This window comes from Atta colombica, unplaced genomic scaffold (assembly GCF_001594045.1).
Source record: "Atta colombica isolate Treedump-2 unplaced genomic scaffold, Acol1.0 scaffold41, whole genome shotgun sequence".
NCBI lineage: Eukaryota > Metazoa > Arthropoda > Insecta > Hymenoptera > Formicidae > Atta > Atta colombica.
In genome coordinates, this window is record NW_017259520.1 from 1785432 (window position 1) to 1800515 (window position 15084).

The 15084-nt window shown below is 27.9% G+C and overlaps 2 protein-coding genes across 2 annotated transcripts; both read right to left on the minus strand.

Moving 5' to 3' along the window:
• Positions 1 to 2604: 2604 nt before the first annotated feature.
• LOC108691171 (intraflagellar transport protein 88 homolog) lies at positions 2605 to 8066 on the minus strand. Its single transcript, XM_018198828.1, has 15 exons — positions 7816 to 8066; positions 7625 to 7675; positions 7056 to 7228; positions 6707 to 6902; positions 6230 to 6447; positions 5893 to 6124; positions 5401 to 5558; positions 5145 to 5331; positions 4881 to 5067; positions 4590 to 4737; positions 4365 to 4476; positions 4114 to 4182; positions 3642 to 3942; positions 3319 to 3435; positions 2605 to 2720 (listed from the first exon to the last, which is right to left on the minus strand). The coding sequence occupies exons 1-15, from the start codon at positions 7948 to 7950 to the stop codon at positions 2605 to 2607; spliced, it is 2400 nt and encodes a 799-aa protein (XP_018054317.1). The 5' UTR covers positions 7951 to 8066.
• Positions 8067 to 13382: 5316 nt separating this feature from the next.
• Positions 13383 to 14837, minus strand: LOC108691148. The gene has a single exon (XM_018198803.1). It carries the CDS (start codon positions 14835 to 14837, stop codon positions 13383 to 13385), a length of 1455 nt encoding a protein of 484 aa, XP_018054292.1.
• Positions 14838 to 15084: the final 247 nt, after the last annotated feature.

Consider the following 15084-nt stretch of genomic DNA (forward strand, 5'->3'; position numbering starts at 1 on the left):
ACAAGCGCGAATCACCGTCAATCGAGAACATCATGATTTGATGTGATTGTTATGCTACTGAACAGGCGTGTTTGTTGATAAATTTGAAACCGGATTTGGAGTCTCAATAAATATTTGATCAAATATTATTTGTCTATCTTTATTTGTTGGGCATTTAATATCTCTGACGTTACAGAAAGATAAATAACTTAGAACTCTCTAATCTGAAGGTTGAATTTATTTATATTTTGAAATTATTTGATGAGATATTTTTAGGTTATTATTCGATAATTATCTTTTTATTTTTTTCACAATTTATTTATGACTTTGGAGTACCTTGTAATGTGTTTATTAATAATAATATAAATGATTTTAAATTTATCGAAAAAGCTTAATGGTTTATTTGATTAACATATGATATCAGTCTATTACTAATTACTTAATAATAAAGGAGCACAGTAATAAAAAAATATATATGCTTGTGATTGACAATAACATAAAATATTAAATCTGAGACTAAGGAAAATTAATTAAATCTCAAAAGTTTTTTATTACCAATATCTAATTAAAGTAAAAGAAGAGGTAAATGAAAATTTAATATTAAAAATATAAAACGATTAAATAAATTTCTTCTTTAAATAAAAAAAATATTGATTTCCATGAATTGAATATTTCATTTAAAAGTTAATTTTTTTTTTGTGATGTTCGCTTTTTGATTACAAGAAAGAAATCGGAAAGATTCGATCTTACGATTCAATATCGTGATATTATCTCAATTATTGATTATCCCTTAAAACTTTCAATCTCTTATTTTTTAAGAGATGGTAGCTTGAGAATTATTCCGAAATTTAAAAATTAAAAAGAATCTCAAAAATATTTATATATTCGCAATCTTAGATTTCGTTCACATATTTAACGATATACACATTTATTTTCTAACGTGGCTTACGCATCTCAAGTGACAAGTCGACCCATTCATTCTGAGTTCATAAACCTGCGCATCTGTGTGTGTGTTGTTGTGTGCAGCACATACATATATAAATACAATACATAGTTATCATTGGACATATGGTCAAATAAATTTATGCATTTATTCGACTTGTTTTATCTTCAAATCTAATCTTTTATTGCATGCATAATCTTCAATTCAACATTATCTTGAATTTGAGGTCATTAAGTCATTTCAAACGTCAATTAAACGACATTTACCCCACAAAGGTCTGGACTGGAAACATAAAAGCACAGTTAAAATGCACACACATAGATTAAGAAATCTTTGCCTAAATAATGTCATGTTCAATGTAAATAATGTCATGTTCGACTTATTGAATTCTTAGCGTAAAATTATAATAAATACAGAATTTAATAATATAAATAAGTAAATAAATAATAAATCAATAAAATTGTAATTCTAATTAAATATACATCTGAAATGTTTTAAATCAATTGACTGGCTCTCTATCTAGATATGTTCACATAATTCTGTCTTTCAATCCTCTTGTATGTTTTATTTACAAATGCATGAAATAAAAATTAATAGAAATATGTAATAGAATATGTATATAAATTACATATATATAATACTTTAGTATACAGCGCGTAGACGTAGGTCTGTATGTACAGAGAAGCAATGAAGTAACATCCGTCTCTCTGCAGACTATATAAGCTGAATGGAGTTTGATTAAAACGTTGATGTGTGTGTTTAAATTTAGATCATTGCAATTGCCCAATCCTTCCTTCCCCTTTAGTAAAGACCAATCTTAGATCTCTGAATACATTCGATTGGATCGTATCACAGTTCGCGTTAAAGTTATAAAATATTAAATATAATTAAACAATATAATGTAAATTATATTATTTAAATGTTTTATTCTTTATTTTAATATATAAGTGGAATAAATATATATTAAATTTAAATATCAAAGATATAATTATTAATATTACAAATTTTTAATGTAAAAAGTATAAAGATGATAATTCTATATTTCTTTAGCACACAACGAAGTAAAAAGATTTTGTGATTGTATCGAGAAATGACATGATTGATAAAAAATATCAAATATGTTCGAAATCCATAAGACTGATCACTCGAAAGAGAGAACATTTGATCCGCTGACCCATCTTATTAAAATCTCTGATGTATTAATAGAGAAAAATATATGAATACATGATGTGTCATAAATTTAGATGAATAACTCTTTTATAAGCGAAACTTTATTGCAATTATTATCGAATTGTATACACGATACTTAACAGATATTAAATATAACTGCTATAAACATACAAAAAAATTTGTACCATAAAAATAATTAAACCTTTAGTTACATGTTGTAGAAATATGTCATAAACTTATTAAGGAAATTATATATTTTCTAAAATTTTTTAAATACAAATAAAATGAAAATGTAATTATTGTGTTCCTTTTAAGAAAGTTTTCGATTTTCTGTGTTTTCAATTTTAATACTATTTTTATTATAAAGTGCATGGTTTAAATATTAATGTAAAAGTTACTTGTGCTAGCATAGTATAATTTACATATTTTAATGCTTCTACAATTATTTTTTCAGAAAATATGTAAATCTATATAACATATTTATAAATATATAATATATATTAACGGTATTATTACTCAGGCAGGAGGTCATCTCCGAGTTCTTCGTCACCAAAATCATCATCTCGCTTTCCAGCTGCTGTCATAGGACGAGTAGGAAGAGGTCCTACAGGATCTGCATAACTTGAACCTAGAAATCATTTTTATGATTCTAATAACTTAAATAATATAACTGAATAATGTATCAGCCAATATCACATATATCATTTTCACTCTGAATATCATATTAGAAAGATGGAAACAAAATGAACACAAATATTCCAGCAATTTCTCAGATTTATAGCTGCGATCAGTAATATGTAACGGTCTGTCGAGTGTATTAAGTGATAAAGAGAGAACAAAAATAGACTAGTCAAAGTGGCCGCAGTCATCAATCATTTATTCAATCCATTAGAGTGGCTCGCGTACCACTTGTAGATCACTTTTACTGATGCTTGCTTTCAGTGAATGCTAATCATACTAAAATTATTAAACCTGCATAACCGTTAAATTTTCCACGAAGCTCATGTAATGTTAAAATCGTATGATAAAAGATTCTATTTTCATTAGAGTCACAAAAAGTTAAAAATATGTAAAATACAAAAATAAAATCGTAATATAAAATAATATGATTTTATTATTTAAGCAAAGGCTTAATATTTATTTAATATTAATAGATTCTTAAAACAAATCAGTGGAAATACCAATATACAAGAAGTTTAATTCCATAAAAACTTTAATAATCGTACTTTGGTAATCATTTCGGCCTGAAATTGGCCGTCGATCTGGACTTGGTCTATGATCTGACATTACACTTAATCCTGAACCAGCTCGCGATGATGTTCCACTATTACTTTTCCTAGAACCTGCATAAAACGTAGAGAGATTTAATGATAACTTAAAAGAAATAAATAATTTATATTATTGCACATATTATTAATATAAATAATAATAACGGAAACTAATAATAATTTAAATTTATTGGATCTCAATGCATATACCAATAGTTAAAAATGATTATTCATACATTACTTTCAAATATTCTATTATACATTAAAATACATTAAAATACCTGTTGTGCCTGGTCTTGCTGAACCTTGTCTTTCTTTTAGTTCTTTAGCTTTCTCAGCCTTTTTTAATTCAGCCGCGTACATCTGTGCTTCTTTCAAACCCAAATCACTACATAGCCTAATCAAAAATTTTAGACATTCTATATTATCCGGAAATTTATTATGAATATCTTGATATTCTGTGAGAGCTTTATGGAATTGCCCAGTGCGTCTTAAACACGCGGCAACTAATAATCTCCATCTTGGTTCATCTGGCGCGAGCTCTACTGCTTTTTCAAAATAAGTCAATGCTTTTTCAGCAATCTTAAAAAAAGAATACAATGTAATAAGAGAAAAAAATGTATAATTTTATTATCAAAAGCAACAAATTGTTAATACAAATATCGTTAATACAATAATTAGTTAATAAATTATCATATAATAATTATATTATTAAAAAAAAAAATTATATTATATTATTATATTATATTATACCTGCATTGATATAAAATAGGATCCAATCCAGTCTATCACCTCAAAATTAGCAGGATAAAATCTATGGGACTGTATAATAAATTTATAGTTGATAAAGAAACTAAATAAAGTATGGGAAAAAGTTCGTGGCGTTTTTCCCGTTAGATGGCATTAAAAAAACGCCACGAACTTTTTCCCACATCTAATATATATCACAAATATGATTACAACAACTGAAGGAGGATTTAGTTAATTAGAAGAAATAAACTTACGTCATTGTAATACTGAAATGCCTGCTGTTTATCTCCTATTGAATCATATAATTCTCCCAATTTTTGTAAAACACCTGGATCAGATGATATTATACCTAACAACTGATTATACCTGTTTGAAGTAAGATATTTAAATCAATTCTCATGATATTTAATGCAAATATTAGAAATTAATTACATAAAATTTTAAAAATAAAGAATAATATATAATTGAATTTAAAATACCATTCAGATGCTTGATCAATATCGCGCATCAATTGATACAGATGACCAATTTGATATAACGTTTGTGGATCATGTCGAACGATATTACGAATTTTCCAGAAACACTCTAAGGCCTCTTCATACATGTTCTCTTTCTTATAAACTAAACCTACAAATAAATGTCATTATTAACAAAATAATATATATATGCATTAATATAGTTACATATGAAATAAATGGAGAGATGCAGGTAGTGCAAGAGAATATTAATATTGAATATTTTAAGCAAGATAATTCTTACAAAATCATTACCTAAATTGTACAGAGCTTGTACATGACTAGCATCTGTCTCTAATGCACACAATAACAGCTCCCTAGCAACATTCAATTCATCTTTTCTAATTGCACAAGCGGATAAATTAACGTAGGCAGCTGCATTGTAAGCATCGGCATTACGAGCTGCTTCACCATACTTTTCAGCTTGATCATAATCTCCTTGCTAAAGAATTTTCTGCTTAGATGCAAGAAACAAGTCAACATAACTATAAATATTAAATACTTATAAATATTACTCACAAGATAATAGATGAACGAAAGCATAGTTGCTGCCCCACTATTGGCTTTGGTGTCACGATTTTCAAACATTTTTAATGTATCTATGGCTAATTGTGTTTCTCGATTATGTAAAAATACTATAGCTTTGTTTATTTCTAAATCAGCAGCTAAAATACTATACGCCGAAGACTTTATGGCATCAACACACCTACAAATAATTGTGTAACTTTTTATTAAGAAACTAGACTAAATGTAATCGTAATTCTTTAAAGTATACCAAGCAAATCCAGCCGTAAGTGACTCTTCAATAACAGGCGCTATAAGCTTTGCTGCGCAAAGTATAGTTTTCTCAGCTTCTAATTTCATTTCTTTTTCCAATTTTGATAAGTCATCATTCTTTATAACTTCATTTAATATATTAGATTCAACATCATCCTACATATAAATAAGAAAATATAATTCACACATGTATAGCTTAATGTTTCATTCATGATTATATGTCAATGAAAAATTATATCTGAATAAATATTCATATATAATCATTATTTTATACATAAATAATAACATTTAACAGAAATAAAAAAAAGATGAAAAGTCTGTGTGAGTGTGGAATATTTGATGAAAAGAGACAATTGCTATAAATATGTCACTATGTGCATCTTTGTGAATCATAAGACACATATTGTGACATGTAGCGGTGCAAGTGTTGGCAACTCTTTGAAAGATATACAGCTTTAATAAAAACGCAGTATAATAGTGCCAAACTCACGGGATTTATGCTATACTTGTCCTCCTGATCTACATTAAGTTGTACTTCTAGTAACTCTAAGAAAGCTCTTTTCATCTTATCACGATGAGATAACGCGAAATGACATAAAACAGCATGCAAACCCGCATTAAACTCAGATCTCTCCCTCATCACCCATTCAAAACTATTAGCTGCCTCTTCTAATCGACCCATTTGCACAAATAACATTCCCATGTTATGCATAATCTTTATTCTGCGAAATATTTACCAAATTAATGATAGTAGCAATGAAATAATCGTTCCTCAACAGTTCCTCGATCATATAAACTGATAAATATATTCATTGATAAGTATTCACCTTAAATCTTTGTGGGCTGTTGGAGCTTGATCAAATGCCATTCTGTACATTTTTATAGCTTGAGATAGTTGTCCCATTTTTACATAAATGTTACCCATATTAACTTTGAGTCGAGCACTATTACTAAACATCCTATTCCTTGTTATAGCTTGATAAGTTGCTATAGCTTCTGTATACATTTCATTATTTGTATATTGAACCGCTAAATTGAATAGCACCTGCAAAGATAAATTTACAATATATTCAATCTCAGCCGTAATATAATTATAATTATATAATTTTATAATTATAATTTTATGTAGTACATAATTAATATGTTCTGATATATTCTGATCAATCATCTTATTATTTTACATCGTATATGTAAATGTATATACATGTATGAGATAGCCAGTACAAAAATTGGAGCAAAATTACAATTTAATCCGATTATTATAAAGAATAACAAAATATAAGAATTTATAATAATGAGCTTACAGCAAATGTTAAGTCTATATTGTGATTATCACTAAGACTAGCTTGTTCTTGTAATCGTATAAGAGCCCTTTCTCTTGAAGAAGCTTCACGCGCTCGTTCCAAAGCAATTTTTATATTATTTTCTGAGGCTGCCTGTACAGAAGTTTCAATCAAACCCATTATTCTTCTTTCAGTCGTTTTTATCTTCTCTTCCGGTCTTTAATAGAAAGAAATCATTTAAATATATTTTATTAATGTTTTTAATGCTACATTAAATATATGTATAACACACACACACACACACACACACACACACACACACACACACACACACACACACATGCAATGAAAATATAAATATAAATCTTACGTGTCTTCTTTGTTAGTTTCTAGTGGAGGCGCAGGACCTCTAGAACTAGTTCCCATATTAAGAGGATCAAAAGCTTGTTGACTGCTCGTATATCCAGCACTCCTCACCGCTGTCATAGGTCTAAGTCCACTAGTCATAGATTGCATTGATGTAGTGGTACCACTTCTTTGAAACTAGAAAAATAAAAGCGAAGGTCAAGGATTCTTGAAATATGTCAAAACTAAGTGTATATATCAATAAAATTATAAAACTATAATAAGATACATAAATTATTATAAGTGCTGCATTGATAGTTAATGATAGATTCTCTGTCTAATATGAAATTTATTTTTTTGAAATTTTTATATTGAAAATCTTCTTATAAAAAAAATTCAAATACTATTTAAATTAAATTGATTTAAAATCATAAATATAATGATCATAATCTACTTGCACTGATAAAAATCTATATCATGAAATATCCTTTATTAAGGAAAAGTTATTCTAAATTAGTCACAAAAACTGCAATTGAATTGTTTATGGTAGGATATCTGTTATTTTACTACATGTATAAACTCCATATAACTTACTCGACTTGATGTTCCAAGACGCATTGCAGTACCTGGTGTCTTGGGAGTGAACTGTCAAATAAAATGTGTAATTTTATTAAAGAAAAGAAGCAGATGCTTAATTAGTAGTAATTATAATTTAGTAATATTGTGTAATGTAATATAAAATGAAATTTTAGCGATACAAGTAATGACTAATTATGTTTACTCACTATTGATCTTTTTCCATAACTTGTTCTGACAACTTCCTGAAATAATTCATCCTGCTCGAGATCTTTAATATTGTACACCGCTGGGTAATCATTATATCCCGCATAAATATCATCCTCCACTTCCGTGGCAGACATGGTCAACAGTTTTACGGTATTCCGTGTAATTGTACTTTTTTGTTTTTTTTATGTGTACAATATACGTATGATCATAAACAATCGATTTATACGCTCTAACTATATTTCCGAATAATTTAAATTGGACGAGTAAAATTAAACGAAAAACTTTTTTGGGAAGTATACTCCGAATTACATAGTATGAAGGAAACGACAGCTAACAGCTGATCATATAAAAATCATGAAATACAAATATAGTATCAGAGAAAAACCTGAGAGAGGACATGAGGGCTTTTTTTCTGTAACCACAAAATGTCCTCGCGCACTACTGCCCTCTGAAGAAGTGGATGTAAACTACACAATAATATCCATTTTTTTGCTCCTGATGAAAATAAATCGCTGAATTCGTTAAAAATTTTATTAATTTGATAGATTTTATTAATTATTTAAGGATTTCAGCAATTTATTTCCATCAGGAGCAAAAAAATGAATATTGTTGTGTAGTTTGCTTCTACTTCTTCAGAGGGCAGTAATGCGCGAAGGCATTTTGCAGAAAAAAGTTCTCAACTAGAAAAAAACTTGAAAGTGGTCATCTCGATCTTTTTCATGTGACGCTTGGAAGTTTCGTACAATAACAATACCACCGTGATACCAACAATTTTATAAAATAATGCGAACTCTGACAAAAAATAAAAGGTAAAAGTGACTTTTTTATATAATTGCTCACGTAAAGACGAGTTTTGACATTTCAATATTATATCACAATTTTTATTGCTCTCTTTGATGATTCACAATTAAATAAAGCTTAATAATAAGTTATACATCCTTTCTTTTTCTCTCTCTTTAAATAAAGATAAATGTAAATTTTTTTAAAGTTATGTAACAATTTGAACTAAATAGAATAATGTGAGATTAATTTAAAGATATATAATTTAAATATAATTTACCTATCACTTTTCTTTATTAAAAATACAGAATAAGATATAAATGACAGAATTAAATGATTTAAAAATAATAAAAAGCCACACAATAATAAAAAGCACACACAATAAATCTTTTAATAAAAGTATTGCGTACATTGCGCGGATTTCGTCCGTCGATAATAAAAAGTTATTACAAACTAATATAATTGCTTATTTTAACACAATTTGAAATATATAGATGAATTGTGTAACAAATGTAAGAAGTAAAGCAAAAGCCGTGCAATAAAGCCTATTCATCAGAGAGTAATAAAATTGTAACGAATAGATTATTTTACTTATTTTGTAATTTATGCGTTAATATTTCGATAGTTAAACGTCGCGGATCCTCGATGATTGTTTGGCGGGGAGGGGCGGGTGGGTACGTCACGTTTATGCGAAGTTACCACGCAGTTATTCCCTTACCGAGATTCGTGCAGGCAGGTATCTGTGCCGCGTGCCATTCTCTTTCAAATTTCTTTTGGAGACGTATTTACGAAATTTACAACAAATAATACGAAACGTCGTACTTTAAATATATTTCAAACACTTATTTAAAATATTAAATAAGAAATAAGTCAGAAAAATATTTTAAAATAATAAATACTAAATAACTACTTTATATTTTTAAAATGCATACTTTAAATAAAATTGTTTTAAATACAACTGACTGATATAACTTAATTAAAAAATATATATAAAATAAGTGTGTGTGTGTGTGTGTGTGTGTGTGTGTGTGTGTGTGTGTGTGTGTGTGTGTGCGTGCGTGCGTGCGTGCGTGTGTGTTGTGTGTATCGAAAATTTATTTAAAATAATAAATTCTATATAACTCTTCTATCCTTTTTACTAAAAATATATATTTTAAATAACTTTATTTCTTAAATATGACCGAGCCTTGTATATTGTTAACTTTACATTCTACGTGAAACAAGTAAAATACAATTAGTATTTCGTCGCGGAATTAATGAAATAATTTCTTATTGATAATTTCTTATATCGATTTTCTCAAAACTCAGCAGTTTAGTTTTAGCGGGAATCATTTAATGTGATATCACACATAATTACGTCATAGTATAACGGAAAGCATATTCGACATTTATTTTCTAATTTTAAATATCAACTAATTTCATATCAACTAATGTGCTGAACGTAAAAGGCAATACGTAAATAGCTTTTTTTACAAAATTATTCACATAAAGTGTTTTTCCAACCAATCTTATATGTCAATTTTTATTGCTCTCTTTGATTTACAATTAAGGATTAATAATAAATTTTATTTTTTTTTAAATAAAAATAAATGCAAATATTTTTTTTTAATCATAACATTATATCATATAATTTCGACTAGAATAGAATAAATAGCATTTATATACATTTAGATATATATATATAATTTAAATGTGTCTATTACTTTTTTCAGAATAAAAATGCGAAATAAGACAGAATTAAATGATTCAAAAATGTTAACAAGTCACACTATGTTAATCTTTTGTTAAAAGTATTGCGCGGATTTCGTATACAAAAAGTATTACAAACTAATAATCGTTTATTGTAACACAATTTGAATTTCTAAGATATAGATAAAACACATTTAAATTATATATATCTAAATTATATATATATCTATCTTGTGTGCGTAATCCAAGAAATACAGCAAAAACCGTGTATTAAAGTCTATTTATTGGAGAATAATAAAAATGTAACGAATAAATTATTTTACTTATTTTGTAATATGCGTTAATATTTCGATGGTTAAGATGATCGGTTATCATGATTAAGAAGATGCATGACCTTGTTTTGACGCAGTCGGGCAGGCGGACAGACAGCGCGTCATATTTACGCAGTAAACGCACAGTCATTCCATTACTCAGTACAAGCAAATAGCTGTGTCGCGTGCCGCTCTTCTTCACATTCCTTTTTGAAACGTTATCGCGAAGAATGTTAAATATAATATATAACGTTGTACTTTATGAATATTCACAGTATATGATTATTAACTCTTGCGCACGATTAATTATTCAAAGAAGGATTAAGATGACAATCATATATTACGGAATAAATATTTCGTACGGTTCATTCATATGGAATCAAAACGTAATGGAAAATAGAATATTTATTATTATTTCGCGATAATTACGGACAATAATTTCTGTTTAACGTATAATTTTTCTCTCGCTTGAGTAATAAGCAATTTATGCGACTTCTACTTTCACAATTAATATATATATAGTTTGTGTAATTAATAATTTAATTAATTTTAATCGTTTTCGTGCATCTTTCATGATATGATAAAAAATTGAGTAACTTTGAAATTATTTATCGATAATAAAGGTAAAATTTCTAGCTCGCAGCTCTTTTTTTTTAATTTGTTTTTTATAATACTAAAGGTTATGCAATAAAATATTAATTAAACATAAAAATAAAAAATAAATTAAAAGATATTCACCTGCAAAAACGGACTACTAAATTTATTAGTAGCTCGTTTTTTTTTTATGGATGAGTATATTTACAAAAAAAAGAGTTAGAAATTAGAATAGGGAGTGGTGGAGCCTTAGGTTAATTCGTTCTTATTTAAATTGTTTCTACAACTTTAAATTAAATGTAGTTTGCTTACAATTAGAAGAATTCCAATTTTATTCAACGGTTTGCAAATTATAAATATATTTGGTAAAAACAGAACAGCTTTTTTAATACTATTAAATAGTATTAAAATTTGTATTTTAATGATTAGCGAAATAAAGTAAAATAATTAAAATAAAATAAAATAATTAAAATAAAATAATTCAAAATAAAAATATAAATATAGAAAATATATAAATATCCGCAAAGAAGGGCTACTATAATTTATAATAATCCGTTTAGGAAAAAGACCCTCATGTCTTCTTTCAAATTTTCTCTTTAGTAATATAAATTTAGTTAGAGGAACTGTACAGTTCCATTCAATTCCATTGTGTACTAAAGCCATCTTGGTACATATCAGAGAAAAAACCTGAGATCGACGAGATTCCTCTCTGCTCGCGCAGAACTTGATCGATGCCGATAAAAGATTTTTAATTTCAAATAAAATATTATTATTTGAGCTCAATTAGATATATATGTACATATAATAGGAACAATGTAATAATGCACTTATGTCAAATTTATTTGAAAAGCTGTGAAGGAAGATAAAGAAAAAAATTGATTAAAATAATAAAAAATCTTTTATTACCCAATATTTATACTTATATAAATAAACAGATCGATAAATATCTTATTTGCAATATATAAATAAATACTTATTTGCATAAAATCTCTTATCCGATTCAATTTATCCGATTTTTTTTTGTTCAATAAAATACTTTGAAAATGTTTAAAAGCTCAGTCTGTCTTCGTAATTAGCTGTCATTAATATTTCTATACAAAATATAATTTTTATGATACAGCATGATGTCTTTTTTAGATATCCTTTTAAATTAATAATCATAAATCTTTTTAAACACTATTAACTACATAAATTTAAATAAATAATATTAAATAAACAATTTAAATAAATAAAAAATTATATAAAAGCTACAGCAATAAGTAAAATAATTTTTTATTAACTTAAATATAAGTAAAATGTGTGTATGAGTTTCTATAGTTGTTCCATAGTTGCGCAAATATATTTAAAGCGATAAGATATAATAAATTCGCAAATAGTTGGAATATAGCAAATAGTTAACTGCATGCCACTTGACAATAAAGTTATATTTTTAGCATATGCATTTCAGTACGTAGTTAACTACGTTGGTAAATATATTCTAATTGTTTTCGAATAATACATACTTATCGCTTTATAATTAAAATATACGCGCTAATAATTTTACTTTAATAATTAATTTGATTTAATATATTCTTTTAATCAGTATATGAGTTAATCGTTTCAGCTTCATTTTAAGTCTTCAGTGAACAAATCAGTATAATTATTTCTCTCAAGCTGATTGGAAAGTAATGAACGTATTGCTCATACTAGGAAAGTTTTACGTCTGACTTTCCGTCTTAAATCCAAAAGGAGACAAAAGAGTCAAAATAATCATGGATAATCATTTTGATGAAAATAATAAATGAAAATAATTATATATAATAATAAAAAAATTTAGACCAAAGACACAATAAAAAATTTTAACAATCGTCATAAAATAAAAAATAACCAACGTAAAGTTGAATGTACAATAGTTACAATGCCCACAAGTCACAATGTTCTGAAACATTTGGTTCATAGACTGAGACAAGAAGAATATATTAAATAATTAATTAAATAATTAATTTGCGTTCCAATTATATCGTGCGTGATTCTAATTTGCCCGATATATTTTCTTTACTTTTTAATTTTGAGAGTCCCTTATGTATAACATTATTTTAATTTTTGGAGTTATAAATCTATTTCTTTTTCAGCTTCTTTAAACTTTATCATAATTTATCCGATTATCAGAATTTGTTACATAAAGTTATGAAACGTCAAAGAAATTAAATTAATTACAAGGTTCTATTGTCGAATTTAAGCGGTATAAACTCTTCGAATATTTTAGATGACTTTTTCTTAAGTTTGGCATGTTTGATGCTTTTAAAGGTAGCTGCCCGATTTATATATGCGTTTGTCATCTTATTTATGATAAAATTGACACCAGGTAGTTTCATCATGTAAGAGAACATAAATTTCTGCAGCGCATAAAATATTTTCTCCAATAGACTGAAAGAACTGTACAGGCGAGGCATATTGAGTTCAAGTATGTCACAAAGATAAAGTATAAACACTTTGTAGTTGGATGGAAGATCTATATAAACTAAGCCTTCAAAAACACACATGACCATGTGCTCCCACTCTGGTCCCACCTCGCGGAAATTCGGTTTTACCCAGTACTCAATAAAATCTTTACTCCGTTGGCGTATTTCCTGTAAATTACCGCGACAGAAGTTATACTGATCTTGTATGCCCAGCAGGTAGCCCAAACTACGCCAGAGATGGCAAAAAGCCTCCAGATCTTCGTCGCTAGCATATATTCCGAACTGCTCCGGATAAAGCACTGCCAAACCCATGCAACTGAACAACGTGCCCGCCATGTCACCTTGGTTCAGACTTTTCGTTCTCACCATCGTATAAGGACATTGCTGGCTCTTCGCCATCGGGCACGTATTTGCGAAGTCTTTCGTGATTTTTCCCAAAATAGGACACCATACATTTTGAATCTTACTGTCTCGATCAATCTCCTCAAAGCTTTTCTTGCACAATTTCGATCTCATGGCACTGTGTAATCTTCGCACTCTCTGGATATCGCGATAAGCTGGCGTACCTTGGCACCAAGGATCACTCGTGTACCAGTTTCTGAAGCTGTTGGCCGTCCTGAGGTATCGCACAAAAGCGTTGTATGGAGTGTTTGACTCTTGACTGAAGATCAGCGTTCTCATTCCGTCAGTGAAACTAAATATCTGAATTAGACCCATAACTTGACTCATAAAAATCGCGCTGAAATGACGTTCAGCAAAGTGCTGTCCACGATAAAATTTATCCATTATTAACCAATCTGGTTTCGTATTTCCTCTTTGTTCACTGAAATCTCCATTTTCGAAGATTGCCGGCAATATGGACCTCAAAGATTCGGGTATATTTGGGAAGTATTTGCTGATATTACTTATTAGGTGATCGTACTGCTGTTTAATTGTCCATCGATCGAAGTATTCTGGTAATTTGTTGTTGTTGAATTCTTGTCTACATTTTGTTACGAATGCTTTGCGCTCGTTGATGAGACTATCCAATAAATTATTCCATTCGTCAGAATTGTCGAGAGAAGAATCAACGTCACTCGAGAATCCGTTATCTTTATCTTCCCTAATTTTTATTTTGAACATGACATCATTTATCGCACGCTCATCATTATCATTTAACAAATTCTCTTCAATGAATGAATCAGTCTCACTGCTTGTGATTTTCATTACAGATGGTTGCGCGATTTTATTTAAATAAGTAAGTGTGTCTCTTAAAAGTTTGTTAAAAGTTTGAAGGTCCTAATCCGGATGTTTAATATTTTTATTGAATCTATAAAAAAATTTTTTAAATTATAAAATATAATAAAACAATTTTATGTACTTTCAAGAATTATAAAAATTACACATTAAAGTAACAAATTTTTATCTTTATTTTTAGAACATGAATAATATAAATAATGTAGTAATTTAATGT